The sequence below is a fragment of the Lepisma saccharinum genome, chromosome 3 (assembly GCF_977018435.1).
Source record: "Lepisma saccharinum chromosome 3, izLepSacc3.1, whole genome shotgun sequence".
In the NCBI taxonomy this organism is placed as follows: Eukaryota; Metazoa; Arthropoda; class Insecta; order Zygentoma; family Lepismatidae; genus Lepisma; species Lepisma saccharinum.
Genome location: NC_139231.1, coordinates 70,857,846 through 70,872,974, shown reverse-complemented (window position 1 = coordinate 70,872,974; position 15,129 = coordinate 70,857,846). Strand labels below are relative to the sequence as shown.

The following is a 15,129-nucleotide window of genomic DNA, read 5'->3' as shown; positions in this document are numbered from 1 at the left end:
AAAATTACCACAAAATTGCCTTTAGTACGGCCTTGAACTATATTCACAAAGTTTCGCGGGGAAACACTAACAGAGCAAACGTAATTTGCGGTTTGCTTGGATTATGAAGAATAAATATTAGGAAGATGGCAGATTGTAAAGAAAATAAAAGCGAGAGCATTTTTTGAGAATTCAATATTTAATCATGCTGGGATGATATTAATGATGCAAAAGCACTGAACGTATCCATAATTTCGACGTTCTTCACATTAATGCTGCTACAAATAACTCCAGCCCTCTGAGGGGCAGGGTGTGCCAACATATTTTCTTTGAGTGACCGTGGTCTGCGCATCGAGTCCCATCACCGCTGTTTTATGGCTTTGGAGACCATCACATCATCTTCTCAAGCAGCTCCTCAATTGTCCTCACGATGCTGTGTGGGGGTTCCGATCGGGACCGCTCGGTCTAAAACTAGAGCGCTAGCCACTATGCTATACGCCGCAACTACGTATCTTCACAGTAATAGGTATGTTTTTTTTTTTTGTTTTTTTATCTAAAGTAACTTTTTCTAATTTCATCTACCATCGTCGTCACAATCAGCCCAAAGAACAGAAAAGTGCATCTTCTTATCATTGTGGTGCCCATTTGCCTACTTGTTTTAGGAGTTTTTAGTGCCTACAAATCCGCACCCAAACTCATTACTTTCTAAAACGAGAGCGTTACGTGCTTTGCACTACTTGAAGTACCGTAGACAGTTTCATATTACTGGCAGAGAAACCTTGCTGCGGTTGTAAACACTGTGGTTTGAAAAGAGCACAAGTGGTCCTTCAGGACTTCGACGCCGCCTCTTATTTTCAACTTTTCTTAAATTGGCCAGATCGTAAATTCCAAACGCGGGCACACCCTCAAATGTGTTGTCCCTCGGCTTGAAGAGTAGACAAATAACCATTTTATGGTGTCGGTCCTCTATTGAGCAAAGTATATTACAGGAAATCGCAATATATATAATCTCGTTGGGAAATCAAGGAAAGTTGGATTCACAAATACGTCGCTGTTCCTTGTCGGTGAATTCTGACTGATGACTTGACAAGAATGGACACTTGTCCGTTATCTGTTATTCAACTTTGTTAGGTTGGAATTTTTAGTTTCACAGGAATTATGTTTTTCTTCCCTCTATTCGAATGCAATATTGCTTGCACATACAAGAAATTAATGAATTACTGATTTAGAAGCGCGAGGGCCTGTGCGGTGGCACGCGTCACACACCCCTAACGGCGGCCCTGGGTATATACACACACACTAACGAATAAATTAATCAACTGTCTCTGAAATGTGCCACGCTCCTCCAAACAATTGTGTTCATGCATTTAAGACAAAAACTGTTTAGCAGCAAGAGTCTGAAGTACTTAGTAGTTATAACTTCTCTATCTGGCAATTTACAATACATTAGAGAAAACAAAAACATCGCGAGCAAAGCGAGGAAAAAAAATTTTTAGATCCATATTTTTGCAAAATCTGAAAACAATATTGATTAAATATGACCATGGGGCGCCATGGCATTCTCTTTTACATTTTTTTAGTTTAGATCGTTCGGCGGCGTCCAGGGCCAACTCCCACCGCACCCTAGCTACGGCTCTGAACTTGACAAGACTGTAGTAAGAAAAGCATATGGGAGCAAAACGAGAAATAAAATATGTATAAAATTTTATATCGAGGGGGGCAATTGCCCCTCTGGGACCCCCTGCAGGTGCTCTTGCCCGTCTGGAAGAAATGATGCAAGAAAGACGTGAAAACAAATTCCATCGTGAGTATCCTTCTTAAGACCTTCTGTAAACAAAAGCACGTGTACCCTAACAGTGTTGCAAACTTATGGAAAAAAATAATCCACATAGCCTACAAGGTGTAAAACATTCCATTTGTCAACAGATGCGGAATAAGCAGTGTATCACTGAGTGATGACCTGTTGAAAGTTATTGAATGTATGTTAAAAAAGAAAGTTAAAAAATGTACATCTTGCCTGGTGGCCGATTTTTAGACTCATTACCGAAGTTCCCTGGCTCGAATCCCGGCATGGGTGTTATTTGTGAGTATCCCTTCATCAATTTCATCTGACGATCACTCATTCTCATCGTCGGGATTAGCCAAAAGTGGAAGAAAAGCAACGCTAAATTAAAAAATCAAATACAAAATGTACATCTTATCCCCCAGAAGTAAGACGGTTCCGTACCAAAGGATTAATTTTCCTCATATTTTACTAAAAAAACCTTGCTAGAAGAATGTGACACATGAGATAAATTACGTTTTGAAACCGGGGTTTCTTCATTAAATTTATTTGATGTTGGAAAGTGTTATGATTTATTATTATAGATAATGAAAGTAAGCTAATACATATGATTTGATTGACTAAATTAATAATTATGCAGCAAAGACACCAAGGGAAACTAAAACGGCAACTTAAGAGAAGCATAAAAGTGGGGAAAGAAGACTGTAGAATACAGAAATATTTTGAGGCAGTCACATTTTATTGTACGCCACATATAAAATAAAATGCATATTTGGGGGTGAATTTTTAAATATTGTCACATTTTTCTTCTCTCTTTTTGTGAGGTGTTCATATTTAATCAACCTCCCTCACCCTACGGCCTGCCCTCCTTCACCATCAAAAGTATTCCGGAGTGTGAGGATGTCACCATCCGGATGGTGAACAGTATTATAAATCGACTCCTGTGTTCCACCCCCTTCCCCATCCCCGGAGGATCGTCACTGACAATGTGAAATCACACTATCATATGCCGACAATCGCCATACCACTTCCGTTTCTGTACTTGACTTAGTGAGAAGTATTGTGGTTGGCAACAGCCTAATAACGGATTTCTTCCGCATCATGTAGTCCGTTCTATGAAAGTACGCTAATGGAAGAAAAACGTGTAAATTACATTGGATTATACATTTTAAAATATATTTTCAATAAGGGTTTCTGTTTATAATAATAATACGTGATTATTGTGATACAATCGATCACGTGAACAGCAAGAAAATAGCGCCAGTTTCGAACATGGAGACTTCCATGCGTGCAGGAAGGTCTCCCGTGTTTTCAGAGTAGTCTTTCGGAAATACAGCCGTTTGAAAAGTGGCAAGAAGCAGGTTGTTCTTAACGTTTATGTGACGTTGTGTCGGTGCTATCCTGAGCAAGCAGTGAAGTTGGTGTCCAAGTGTAATTGTGTGTCTGCGTCTTTGTGTTTTCGGTGTGGTGAAAGAAAGGAAAATGACCGGTCAAGTTGTGAGTCCCGCGAAAAAAACACCTTGTTGCTCGTATAAACAAGTACACCGATTTTGAGATAAGCGCAATACAATGCGAGGTGCTTTCGTATTCTGTCAATCAAGGAGCCGTCCTGTCCACTGTGGAGAAGATGTTGATAGTGATGATTGATGACGATCTCCCCAATTTTAGCAGTCGACGTTAAATCGCCTCTTGTGCCACGTTGAGTTCCTTTTTGGGAAGCAAATTTGACAGACCGTACTCTGACAGGATGATATCTAGCGCCGAAAATGCCTCAAGTTCAAAAAGGAAGTACTGAATCAAGGTAAGAAAATACATTACTTGCATGAGACGTACGTAAATAATGTGCTTATTATCGTCTTCTTGTTTTCTAGTGCACGAGAAACCGAGAGAAAGATAAACAATCTCTTTTTATTCCCCGGCTTATCTTTGTTTAGCTTCTGCTAAAACTGGCGGTATATTTGTTGCACAAAGGAGAAAACAATACGCCACATGTCAACAATGTTGGGCAATAATTTGGTGGAAATAAAACCAAAAGGCTTGAATTACTGAAACGAATCTCTCTCTCTCTTGTATAACTTTGGCGCTGTCATACTGAGAGAGGAGGGGGGAAGGAGGATCTGTTACCCCGTGTCAGATAAATTAGATAAATTGAACTTTTGGCGTAGAAAAATATATCCATTCTTGAACAAGTACACGTATTTAATCACTTATAGAAAATTTATTATACTTCAATGTGTAGATTATCAGTTAAAATAAGAATACGTTTTTCCATGTTACGTAAAATTAAACGTTGCGAGTAAGCAGCATATGATGGCCGCACCATTCACGAACAGCTGGTGCGGAGTGATACGTTACTCGAAGTGAGACGGTTGTTTACAGAAGGTCGGAAGGTTCGTGATTCTTACTTTTTTTTTTTTTTTTTTTTTTTTTTTTAGTCTTGCTTTCTTTTACCTCAATGTTTGTCCCCTTGACCCCCTAGAATTGATTTCCGTCCAAGGTTGGGGAAGGGTTATGCTCATTGCCCCCTGTGGTTGCGTCACTACATGCCCTTGCCCTGTAGTTGATTTGAACTTTAATCGGCTTGAAAATACTGTTTCTTTAAGAGTATAATATCGTTTAATAACGACGATAAGATTCCTCTACACTAAATTTCTAGGTGAAAGTATAATAATGTAGGAACATGGACACACTTCCCCCTTAGAAACCGAATGTCACCCGAAATAGTATATATTTCACACGTATAATTTGATTTCAGTCACAGTAATATACATTAATGCGATAGTTTCAAATTCTAGTGTTTTTTTTTTTTTGAGGGGACAACACTATTATGGGGGAAATATGCCCCACTGAAAAATACCTTGCTTGTCCCTCCATGGAAAAATCTGTGAACATCCATGATTAGGGGGGGGGGATATTGCCCTCCGTGCGCATGCATATGCCCTAAGCTATAGCATAGTGGCAATTCCCCCTTGAATTTCCCCATGTATTTACATGGTCGAACACTTGCCTACACTACCTAAAACTAGCTTTTCCTGACCAGCCCTATTCGCGATTAAAATTAACCGATGTGCCATCTGGTGGGACTTTCAGGAACTAGTCTAAGGAGGATACGTTGTGTTGAAATCGTTTAAAGCATGGTATGCGAAGGAGTAAGGTCTACTGTTCGTTTTTTTGTGCTCTAAATCGTTTTATGGGTCAGAACAAGTGAAAAGTTTTCATGTATTTCCACCCTGTGAATCAACAAAATGAAATGTGTAAATAAATCAGGGGAAACGTAATTGATTGACAGAAGATTGGCATGGGGAATAACACTGTAATTCGACAAGGAAATTACGAAGGATGCACGAGTCTATACTTTATTTTTCGAGAGATTGCCATGAAAGTAAAGATTTGAATTGTACTTTATAAATAAAACTTTTTTCTCTTTCGAAAAGTCATGAAGCGTATTACCCAATGCATTCATGTATTATGTATGTGTGAAATTTGGAACAGGTGCAAGTCGATTAAGAGAGAAGATGAAAGGCAGTGTCTGCTGCCACGTTCTTTTTCTGCTGGAATCTCAAAAAATATGCGCGTGGCAGTAGACTCGGTCTTTGTTTTATCGTTATTTCATCATGCTATGTATGCAATTACGTCTGTAACACATACTGTGAAGTTGTAGCGATTACTTTCACAAAAATGTTTTAAGATTAGGTCCCTCAGCATTCTTCTAATAATAAACCTAAATGCTCTCGTAGTTAGGTTAGGTTCTGTTAGCATTAAAATAATATTGCTAAATGCTTTCTAAAGAAAAATATTCTAAATTGCCTGTACATTCATTCCCACTAATCATAAATTTGCATTTCTCTCGTCTTAATCAGTTCTTAAGATTTGTAACATACTCTTAGCAGACGAATTACGTGGCAGCAGCAAATTTGACGCTTATTCTTACTGCTGACACGTGCGTGGAAGCAGACTCGGCCAAGATGAAAATAGTTTGAGAATGATTTAATATCAAATGTAACCAGAAAAAGAAAATGGAAATGCTAATGTTGCTGCTTCATTCAGTACGATGTCCTTTTTCAGTGAGGATAGCCTGGTCATGAAATCGTGAATATTATCGAGAAAGAACTGTAAAGATATGTTCGCAATTTTCTTCTGCCAGCTTTTCAAGTATAGGTCAATTTCAATTTCTTTATTTTCAAATAATTTCCGAGAATCCCAGTTACAACATGAGGTGCAGATGATACCGCACTGCTTTGAAGAACCAGTGCGTATACATTAGTTTCGTCTGCGTTTTCCCTGTTATTTTTGCCTATCATAATTAAATGCTTCGTTCTCATCACAGCTTCACCTTCGTTAGAGTTCCTGGAATTCACATCGCATTCGCAATATTTAAAAATATCGCGTAATTTAAACGTTTCTCCTCCATAGCAGCTATGAGAACACGCTGCTGTTTCGTACTACTGCTGAATGTAAACAAAGAGTTATCCTATTTAGAGCGGCCTTATTGGAAGCGACACTAGCGCTCAGGTGGTAATTTTAATCGCGAATAGACGGTGTTAAAGGCGGAGCTACTGCAGAGCATGCACACTCGTCTGGTCCCCCTCGAACATCCGGTTACGCTTAAGGTGCTATGGACGTTAATATGAAAGAGCAAGGTGGACATTCTTTTACAAGGAAATAGGGCGTCAACTGTGTAGGATATGGTTTCACAGTTCGATCGGGAACAAATTTATTGAGTCAAGTATCACTTCGTAGGTTTCCGAAGGACGTACAGAGACGAAACCTGTTGATACAAGCAGAACGAAGAAAGGATTGGTACCCGGAAAGTATTTGTACGACTTGCATTTTATTAAACATGTTGATCGTTTATCTGCGTATTGTGTTTTGGTGAAAAGCGTGCCTCTTAGTGAGGTTTCAAACAGACACGCGACAGCAGTGGTTCGTACGGAAGTGACAAGCGACACAGGCCCATTTAGTCTTTAAATAAGCATTTACCGCTTATGGGAAATCAAGTCTCAGGCGGCACAATACACGCCATTGGGAATCTGGGCGACACGTGCAGCTTGTTGTGTCGCTTCGGTTCGAGAAATTTCATTGAACACTGAGGATTCACTTTTAAGTGGTACGTAGATTACACCTCGAAGCGACAAGCAACAGCCCTTTACTCTAAAGGAAACAATTCACCTTGCATACGTGTACAACAGACCGAGGCAACACGATGCATGGTGCTAACAAAACAACAGTCCAGTCCAAGCGACACGTGCATTTTCTCGTGATGAATTGGTTCGAAAGGAAGCTTTCAGACTGCAGCGATACGTGTTTCTTGGAAACCAACATTCAAATATTAAAAAAACACCTTCCGAATTAAAGCGACACGACAAATTGAAGGTGTCGCTTGTCGCTCGGACTGGGCCGTTTTATCAATACTGTGCATGTGCATTGTGTTGCCCCAGCCTGTTATTTGCGCAAGCGTGGCTGGTGAATGGTTTGCTTTAGATCGAATGCTTCTGTGCAAAATCCCGATATCGCTTGTCGCTTCAGTCTGAAAACTCCTTTGTTGGTTGAAGTATATTCGTGCAAGTGAAAGTGGCATGCAATATCATAGGTTTTCCCTAAATCCCTCAGGCGGAAAGGCGAAGTTGATAGCATATATATTTACTTTAGCATTTGTTATGTGTCATTACTTCTGCAGATTTGTTGGCAAAGATTCACTTAAGCTTTACTTTACTTTACTCTACTTTACTTTATAATATAATAATATCACTAGTTTTATACAATTATCGTTCTCTCACTTTTCCATTTACAAAATAATTGAATATATCTAAACTTTTGTACGTTTTGAGTTCGTCGTGCGTGTACATGAGACACTTGTATGTACTGTGCGTCCATTTCGATCTTCAGCCGAGAGATCGGGAGAAGCGTGGCGGGCGGCGCTGACGGAGATGCCGACATTTGCGGCCTGTAATGCCCGCTTATTTTTATGAACATATGCAGACATTTATATAAATATTGCAAAACGAGCAATAACCTGTGTTATAAGAGTTGTTCAAACTGATATCCACCAAGTGCCAAGTGTGTAGACTTTGGGAGAGAATTCGTTGAATAGCCTGAAACTTTCGTGTCTGTAGCTAAAGTCCTTCTGGGTCGGGCCGAGAACTTATCAGCCCCCCTCGTAACGTAAACCTTCCGGCTGGCATTCCAATCCTCTCACTGACAACACACATACACACTGCAATAACACAAACAAGTAACGGCAAGTAACCAATAATAACACTCTTGCGCACAGTACGAAATTAACATGCTCTTGGTTTACATCTGCTCGCCACTATATTCACAGCTCTGTCGCGAAGGGACAAAAAACTCGAGCTCGGAGATTTCGGATTGCAAGGAAGCTCACGAACACCATTGACTTTTAACGGTTTCGTCTACAGCGTAATCTTGATACAGTGTTGCACATTCGAAACATCCAAACGATCCCCATCGGCACAAAACTCTTTCAAGGATATCAACTTAAGCAGGACGTTACTGGTCAAAACTATGATTAAAATGTTTTATTATCTGTGGCTCTTAACATTGTTTCTAAAGCGTATTTTTTTGTGTATATAAGGGCAGAACTTGGATGAATTACAGATGATAAATTATAACACAGGTTAGTGCTCGTTTTGCAATATTTATATAAATGTCTGCATATGTTCATAAAAATAAGCGGGCATTACAGGCCGCAAATGTCGGCATCTCCGCCAGCGCCGCCCGCCACGCTTCTCCCGATCTCTCGGCTGAAGATCGAAATGGACGCTATACAACTGGCGCCCACAAAGACACGTCATATTTTAATAATCTGCTCTGCAGTTGATCATCCGACGGATTCTAGACGTCCACTCCTTCATAGTAGAATTTTAACAAGTACCTTTCTTGACTATCGTCGCACAACTGATGAAAACAAGCGCTCATTTCTTACTTCGTATGCCGGTGAATCTGCACTGGCAACAACGGGGACTGGCCTAAACCGGAAGTTCCGGGGGGACCGGGCAAGACATCACCAATGTTTAGGTTTACATTTTTAACACGGTCTATTGAGTAGGTACTGGCCGTGTCCGAAAGGTGCAAGACCGTACTTGAAGCGAGCATACTTCGAGAATGGTCTCGCAGTGCGGTCTTGAAGTCTGGGAAGGGAAAATCTTTCGAACCGCACTTCGACTGCAGCGCCAAATACGATCAGTAGATATAACCGAGGACGCATTGGTTTTCCACGATTTAAACACCGGTTTTTCACCATAGAAATCTCATAGCATTTGGAAATGCTCTAATACATACATTTCCACACATTAGAAGAACTGAAACAAACAACTTCCTGCAGGGTTGCCCTGTACGCAAGCATATGAGCATGGGCGTTTTATTCTGTGCGTTTATTCATTTTATTCCTTCATTCAACCCTACTGACGCAATTTACATAAGTGGTAAAAAGAAATCTGTGTCAAAAAGAACCTACCATATCCGGTCTGATACTACATGTCTGTGTGGGGGTAAACAAGTGAGATTTATCGATAGACAAAAATATCAATGATCGGAGAATGTGTGAGAGAAAGTAAATTGAACACGTGACAGACGTAACATTGAACAATACACATTGCCTGTCTTGTTTGAAATTGAGAATCTATTGATATTCTGTAGGGAAAAAAGTGCTCAACTACACTTGTGCGAAAATACGGCTCCTTTAGGTGTTAAACCGCGATCCAGGTCAAATGAAGGTGCACGAGTTGAATATTTTCGTGTGAAGTTGTGTTCCAATGTCTGCTTGAGAACGTACTGACGTGTACTTTATAGAATGAATGAGCACAATCTTGTGTAATAATAAAAACTGATACTGTATCAGATGAAGACAATGAAGTTTTTCGTTTCAACTTTGTGCATTTTGCAATTATTTTTTAGCAGTGTCAATTGTTCTCTTGGGTGGAAATTTGAGACTAGACCAAATTTGAAGGCCAGTGATCATTGTTTCTGTCAGGTAAGTTCTATTGCAGCTTACAGTTCATGTCATTTATAACCCAAAAAAATATGCCATAATGAAGGACACGAGTTATACACAGTCGGTTTTAATTTTGTTTATTGCGTTTGCAAATTTTTATTGCAACTAGTTAAGGTCATGCGCTGCCAACGTCTGACAGCAGCTGTTTATTGTATTTGGGTGCAAATGAGCACAGGTATTGTACGTAATGACTCGAGTGCGGTGAAATAAGAAGTGCGCTACATACAAGTAGGTTTTCGTAATAGTTTTATGTTACTTATGACAGCATTTCCTCATTAACAGCTCGCATGCTTTTTGTCACGTCAACATTGTTTACACAAATCAGCATATATATAGAGTGCGTCATGTTTGTGTTGTAAGACTTCAGTGTCAAGGAAATACTGACGTGTACCTGTACGGTAAAATGTGATAGTGCAGTCGTTTTGTCAGTACATTTATGACTTTCAAGATGGGTGCAGTCAACATTAGTGTTTTAACTTTGTGCATTTTGCAGTTACTTTATAGTGTTACAAATGCTTCTCTTGGTTGGACATTTGATGATAAATCAAAATTACAAGCAGGGGATTATTGTTTCTGTCATGTAAGTTATTATATTTATTAATTACAGCATTAATGTAATACATGCAACTTGCACTCCTATTTTTATATTTTTTCCTGTGTTGCTACGCAATTAATTTTGGTTGTACTTTGTGCAGATAGGCCGTGTAACCATATGTATTTTATATTAAATATTGATGTAAATGTGTTGTCGAAACTTCTCTATTAACTCATGTTTTCACGTAGAAGCATGTGTTTTTGACAAGAGCAAGACAACAATATATTTGTTCTTCAAAAAGAGATGTGCGTGTCATCGTTTGAAATTATCAGTTGCAACTAGCAAAATGCGTGTGTAATTATTAGTTTTATGCCTATGTACATTTGGTAACAGTTTCATACATCGGACGTAGTACACCCAAATGTCAACCTCATTCCACATTAGTACACCCTGGACTGAAGACTAACGAGGCTCTGGCGACTGGCCCCATGGCCAATATAATTTTGTTTGTATTGTCCTGTTCTTTTGTCTTTATGTGTGCTGAGTGCCCCTTTACAGCCTCAGCTTTTAACGAAAGTCAGAACATTTTAATATTTTATGATTTTAGCTCTGCAACAATGGAGTTGTTATTTGTAACGATAAGGGGCTGGACCCCGTATAATGTGACGGGTGCAAAATAGCCTTAGTGGTGACGCACCCACAATTTTAAACTCAAATTCAAAAATTCATACATCGGAGACACATTTCTTCAATTTTACACAAGAAACTACTTATGGAAATGAGTTTCTCCAAGGTTTACAACGTTCGTCAAGGTATTTTCTTTAATCCTGGAATATATTTAACCGGGAAATCATGTATTTTTTAAGAGAAATATCTCACCGATGCACATTTGCCATTGCTTTCATTTGCTTGCCCTACGACAACCAGATGCTGCGTACATTTGATGACATAAGCCCCTGTCAGTTTTTCAACCCCCCCCCCTTTTTTTTTTTTTACTATGCTTGCCTAAAGTAACCAAACCTAACCTTATCGGAAATGGTTCGTGGGGCTATCTGTGAATGGAAACACTGCATTGCCCACTACGGTAGTCAAGATTTGCCCGCCATTTTCTGTGTTATGGAAGTGAAAAAAGGAGTCAAAGAAATTACTCTCTACGTGAAAAATTGTGTTGTTTTTTCGTGTAAAAAACATAATGGCACCTTGAACTAATTATGTTCCGCAATACACAATTGGTAAGTACGAACCATGCGAAACACAAAATATCAGATTTTAATGTGTCTCCGATCTATGAAACTGTTACCGTAAATTTTACCACATTTGGTGAATGGACTTGGAGCTTTTAGCAACTGGACATTTGTTGTCTTTGATTGACTGAGCGGTAACGGTTCAGATTGTTTTATGATTTTTTCAAAATCTTATAGCAGAAAGACTAATTATCGTAGAATTTTGCCAATCATTGTCACACGAAATTTGAACCTTGGCTAACACTTGCATCTCCGAATAACGGATTTCTTCATTTTTACACAAGAAGTACTTACTGAAATGAGTTTTTGTAGCATTTAGATAGTTCTTGGAGGTATTTTCTTTCGTTGAATATTCTTGAGCAGGAATTCATGTGTTTTTCACGAAAAGTATATCTCCGATGCACAATGGCCGTTGTTTTCCTTTCCTTCCTCTACTTGAGACCCGGATGTTCCATACGTTTGATGATGTAATATCATGTCAGTGTTTCCAACCATGCCGTTCTTTTGCCAGAACATGGTGGAATGAAATATACATTCGTGACCCGAAATTTCAAGTTTACCTAATCTAACCTTACCATGAATGGTTTGTGGGGCTATGCGTCAATGATTTTTGGGCCTGTGCAGGAATGGTGTGTGGGGCATTTTTCTTTTTACGAGGTTGGAAACACTGTGAACCCACTGATCCACAATGCTAGTCAACCTGGCGTGTGCCATTTTGTGTGTTATAGAAGGGAAAAAAGGACGAGCAATAATTACTTTCATGGACATTATTTTCGTGAGAAAAGCAAAATGAAATGAGCGGTTTGGATTTTAAAAAAAACACTGAAATATTACCTTACGCAGGCATGTGTGCTCTCCGTTCTGCATTGATAGAAACGACAGTAGCTATCGTAGACTGGTTGGAATGAGTGTAGAAGTAATTTGGAACCTTCCTGAAACTAATAAGTTTTCATTTCAAAAAAGTCCAATTTATGGGTAAAATAAGATGTTAGAGATACTTCGCACAAAATTCCATGTTTCGCATGCTTAACTAATAACAAAGACTACTGCTGCTATTCCCATCTTCCTGAATGTTTGCAGGAGGCTCGAAGGGGTTTAGTGTTTGATTGATTTGCTTTATTTTACTTAGGTTCTTGTGCCACTTTTGGCTAATTTGCGAAGTTGGGGATGAGTGATGATATGATGAAATTGATGATGGGACACTCACAAACATCCATGCCCAGGCCAGGATTCTAACCCAGCACCCCTGGCGACGTTGCGCAATTAATCACTCCACCACAGGGGCTGGCTTTTTGTGTTTATCAGCGGTAGCATGATCAGTTGTAGAAAGCATTGAGTAATTTTATTTTAATGCTAAGAGAACTAAAGTTGACTACAAACATTCGACCAGGGTACGAAATCATTTAAGACTGGGGGGAGATAGCTCTTAATCTACAAACCCCCCTCCCCCAAAAAAATTAATACATAAAAATTTTACGATATACATATTCATAATGTTATTAAAAGTAAAAATAAATTACTAAATTAGTAATTAAAAATAGTATTATTATTAATTACACAGAAATAAATAAATTTGTTACTTATGTGTATATCAGATATTATAATGGAGCAAACTACTTCCTTTACTAACTGGTTAAAGATGTTTATAAATTATGAAATAGTTGAATGTTTTATTTCGTTTTTGCTTAATGTTAATATAAATCAATTAGATTTCATAGTTATTATTGTCATGCATTCTTGTTTTACTTCTATTGTGCGTATTGATGTAGATTTGTTAATGATCTCTTGAGAGAGAAAAAGCATGGAACACTCAGAACTACACTAATTTGTGTATGCATTCGATATTATTCTGAGTACAGTATATTTGAAATTAAAAGTAATTGCTTATCCTTTGTTTGTTGTAACAAAAACTCCCCCCCTGGAAATTTTTGGTGATTTTTGAGGCCAAGATTGTTGGTGGGGGGAAATCCCCCTGTCCCCCCACCCAGGATTTCGCACCCTGCATATGACCTAAGTAGGAGGAGCAGTTCATAACCAAGACAATAGTAAATGAATGGCTGTTGGCATGTACAGAATTATACAGGAGTTTATGGAAGTAAAAATCTGGTACTTTAGTATTATACGGACTACCTCATTTCAAAGCACCTAACCTAACCATATAGGCTAATTGTATGATTTATATATTGTAAGCTTTCAAATACAGTGTTCCTATTATGTCCATAAGTGTTTATTTTGCTTTCCCAGAAAACAGATGGTCTGAAATGAGGTAGTCTGTATAATACTAAAGTACCGAAAAACCAGGGTCGCTAAAACTCTGCAGTATGTGTTAACAGTTGGAAATCAAAATTGAACCATGTAAAAAACTGCATACCTAGCATGATGAATAAATAAATAAAACAAAAGGAACTTGGTCTGACTGAGCAGTTCATAATTTCTTCAGTAATCTTACTTATTGCGTTTGTTGTTATGCATGCAGTCATAACTAGAACCTGGACATTTTTTGTATCATTTTGTAAATATCCAGCAAAGAATGGTAATTTATGTAAGATAGCTCTAATATGTAACTTCCAAATTGCACATTCTATTTATTTTTGTACATTGTTAGGCTTAACGAATTAAGGCAAACGATGAATGAATACAGTGGCATTTGTTGAGTCGAAGACCAGAGCTATCACCCCTTTCAGTAGTGTCTGAACTTAAAAAGGGAAGTTGTCTGACATTGAAATATCATTATTAAAACAACAATAGCAAGCAATGGACATAAACTATTTCAGGTTTACGTATAAGAAAGTAGCAGCCTATTATATTCAATATTTAGACTAGAGCTACATGCGAGCACAAAATATTCAATAATTAACTTCCTACCTTTAATCAATTATATTAGTTGAACATAAACTCCATTCTTCTCTCCTTCCATGTGAATTTCTGGGTCACTTTTTCATAAAATGTGTCACAGTGACATAGGAAGCCTGTTGTCAACCCTAACCATGAGTTAAAGTCTGCTTTCTGGTATAGCAAATGCTAAGCTTGTCATCATCCTTTCCGTTTCTTGCCTCTGACTGGGTCGGCATAGAAGTCAAGTCTTTCCATTTTTACCTGGTCTTCCACCAGTTTTCTCTTTCCACAGTATTCTCCGCTATCTGCTATTTCCACCGACATCTTGGTCCCCCCCTTAACCTTATTCCTACTCCTTGTGCATTGTAAGCTCTTAACTGGTAGTCTTTCTGCATCCATCCTCTTCATGTGTCCAAACCACCTCATCTGTGCCTCATCTATCCTGTTCTGAAGCTTCACCACACCCACTGTCTGTCGGATCTCCTCATTCCTTATTCTATCCCTTCTAGTCTTCTTCAAAATACTCCTTAAAAATTTCATCTCCACTGCCTGCATCTTCCTTTTCTCTGTCTCCATCATTGTCCAAGTCTCTTCTCCATACGTAATTATCGGCACATAGTATGTGTTGTATATTACCTTCTTACATTTCATAGGTACATCCCTGTTCCATATTAATCTTCGAACACTTTGATATAGTCCACCACCCATTTGTCCTCTTCTGTTTTTCCTCCCCATCTATTCT

The 15,129-nt window shown here is 38.7% G+C and overlaps 1 protein-coding gene across 4 annotated transcripts in view; it reads left to right on the top strand.

Annotated features, from left to right (window-relative positions):
- Ero1L (endoplasmic reticulum oxidoreductin-1-like protein) overlaps positions 1-15,129 on the top strand; it is a 113,606-nt gene that overhangs the window by 56,336 nt on the left and 42,141 nt on the right. The window contains exon 1 of one of the 4 annotated variants that reach the window (XM_083118747.1): positions 9,494-9,752. The exons of 2 other annotated variants lie outside the window; for them this stretch is intronic. In XM_083118747.1, the coding sequence (XP_082974873.1) occupies positions 9,621-9,752 (132 nt within the window). In that variant the 5' untranslated portion in view covers positions 9,494-9,620. Of the gene's footprint in view, positions 1-9,493; positions 9,753-10,151; positions 10,354-15,129 lie in introns of those variants that run through there. One more of the 4 variants, XM_083118746.1, reaches the window with a different exon arrangement.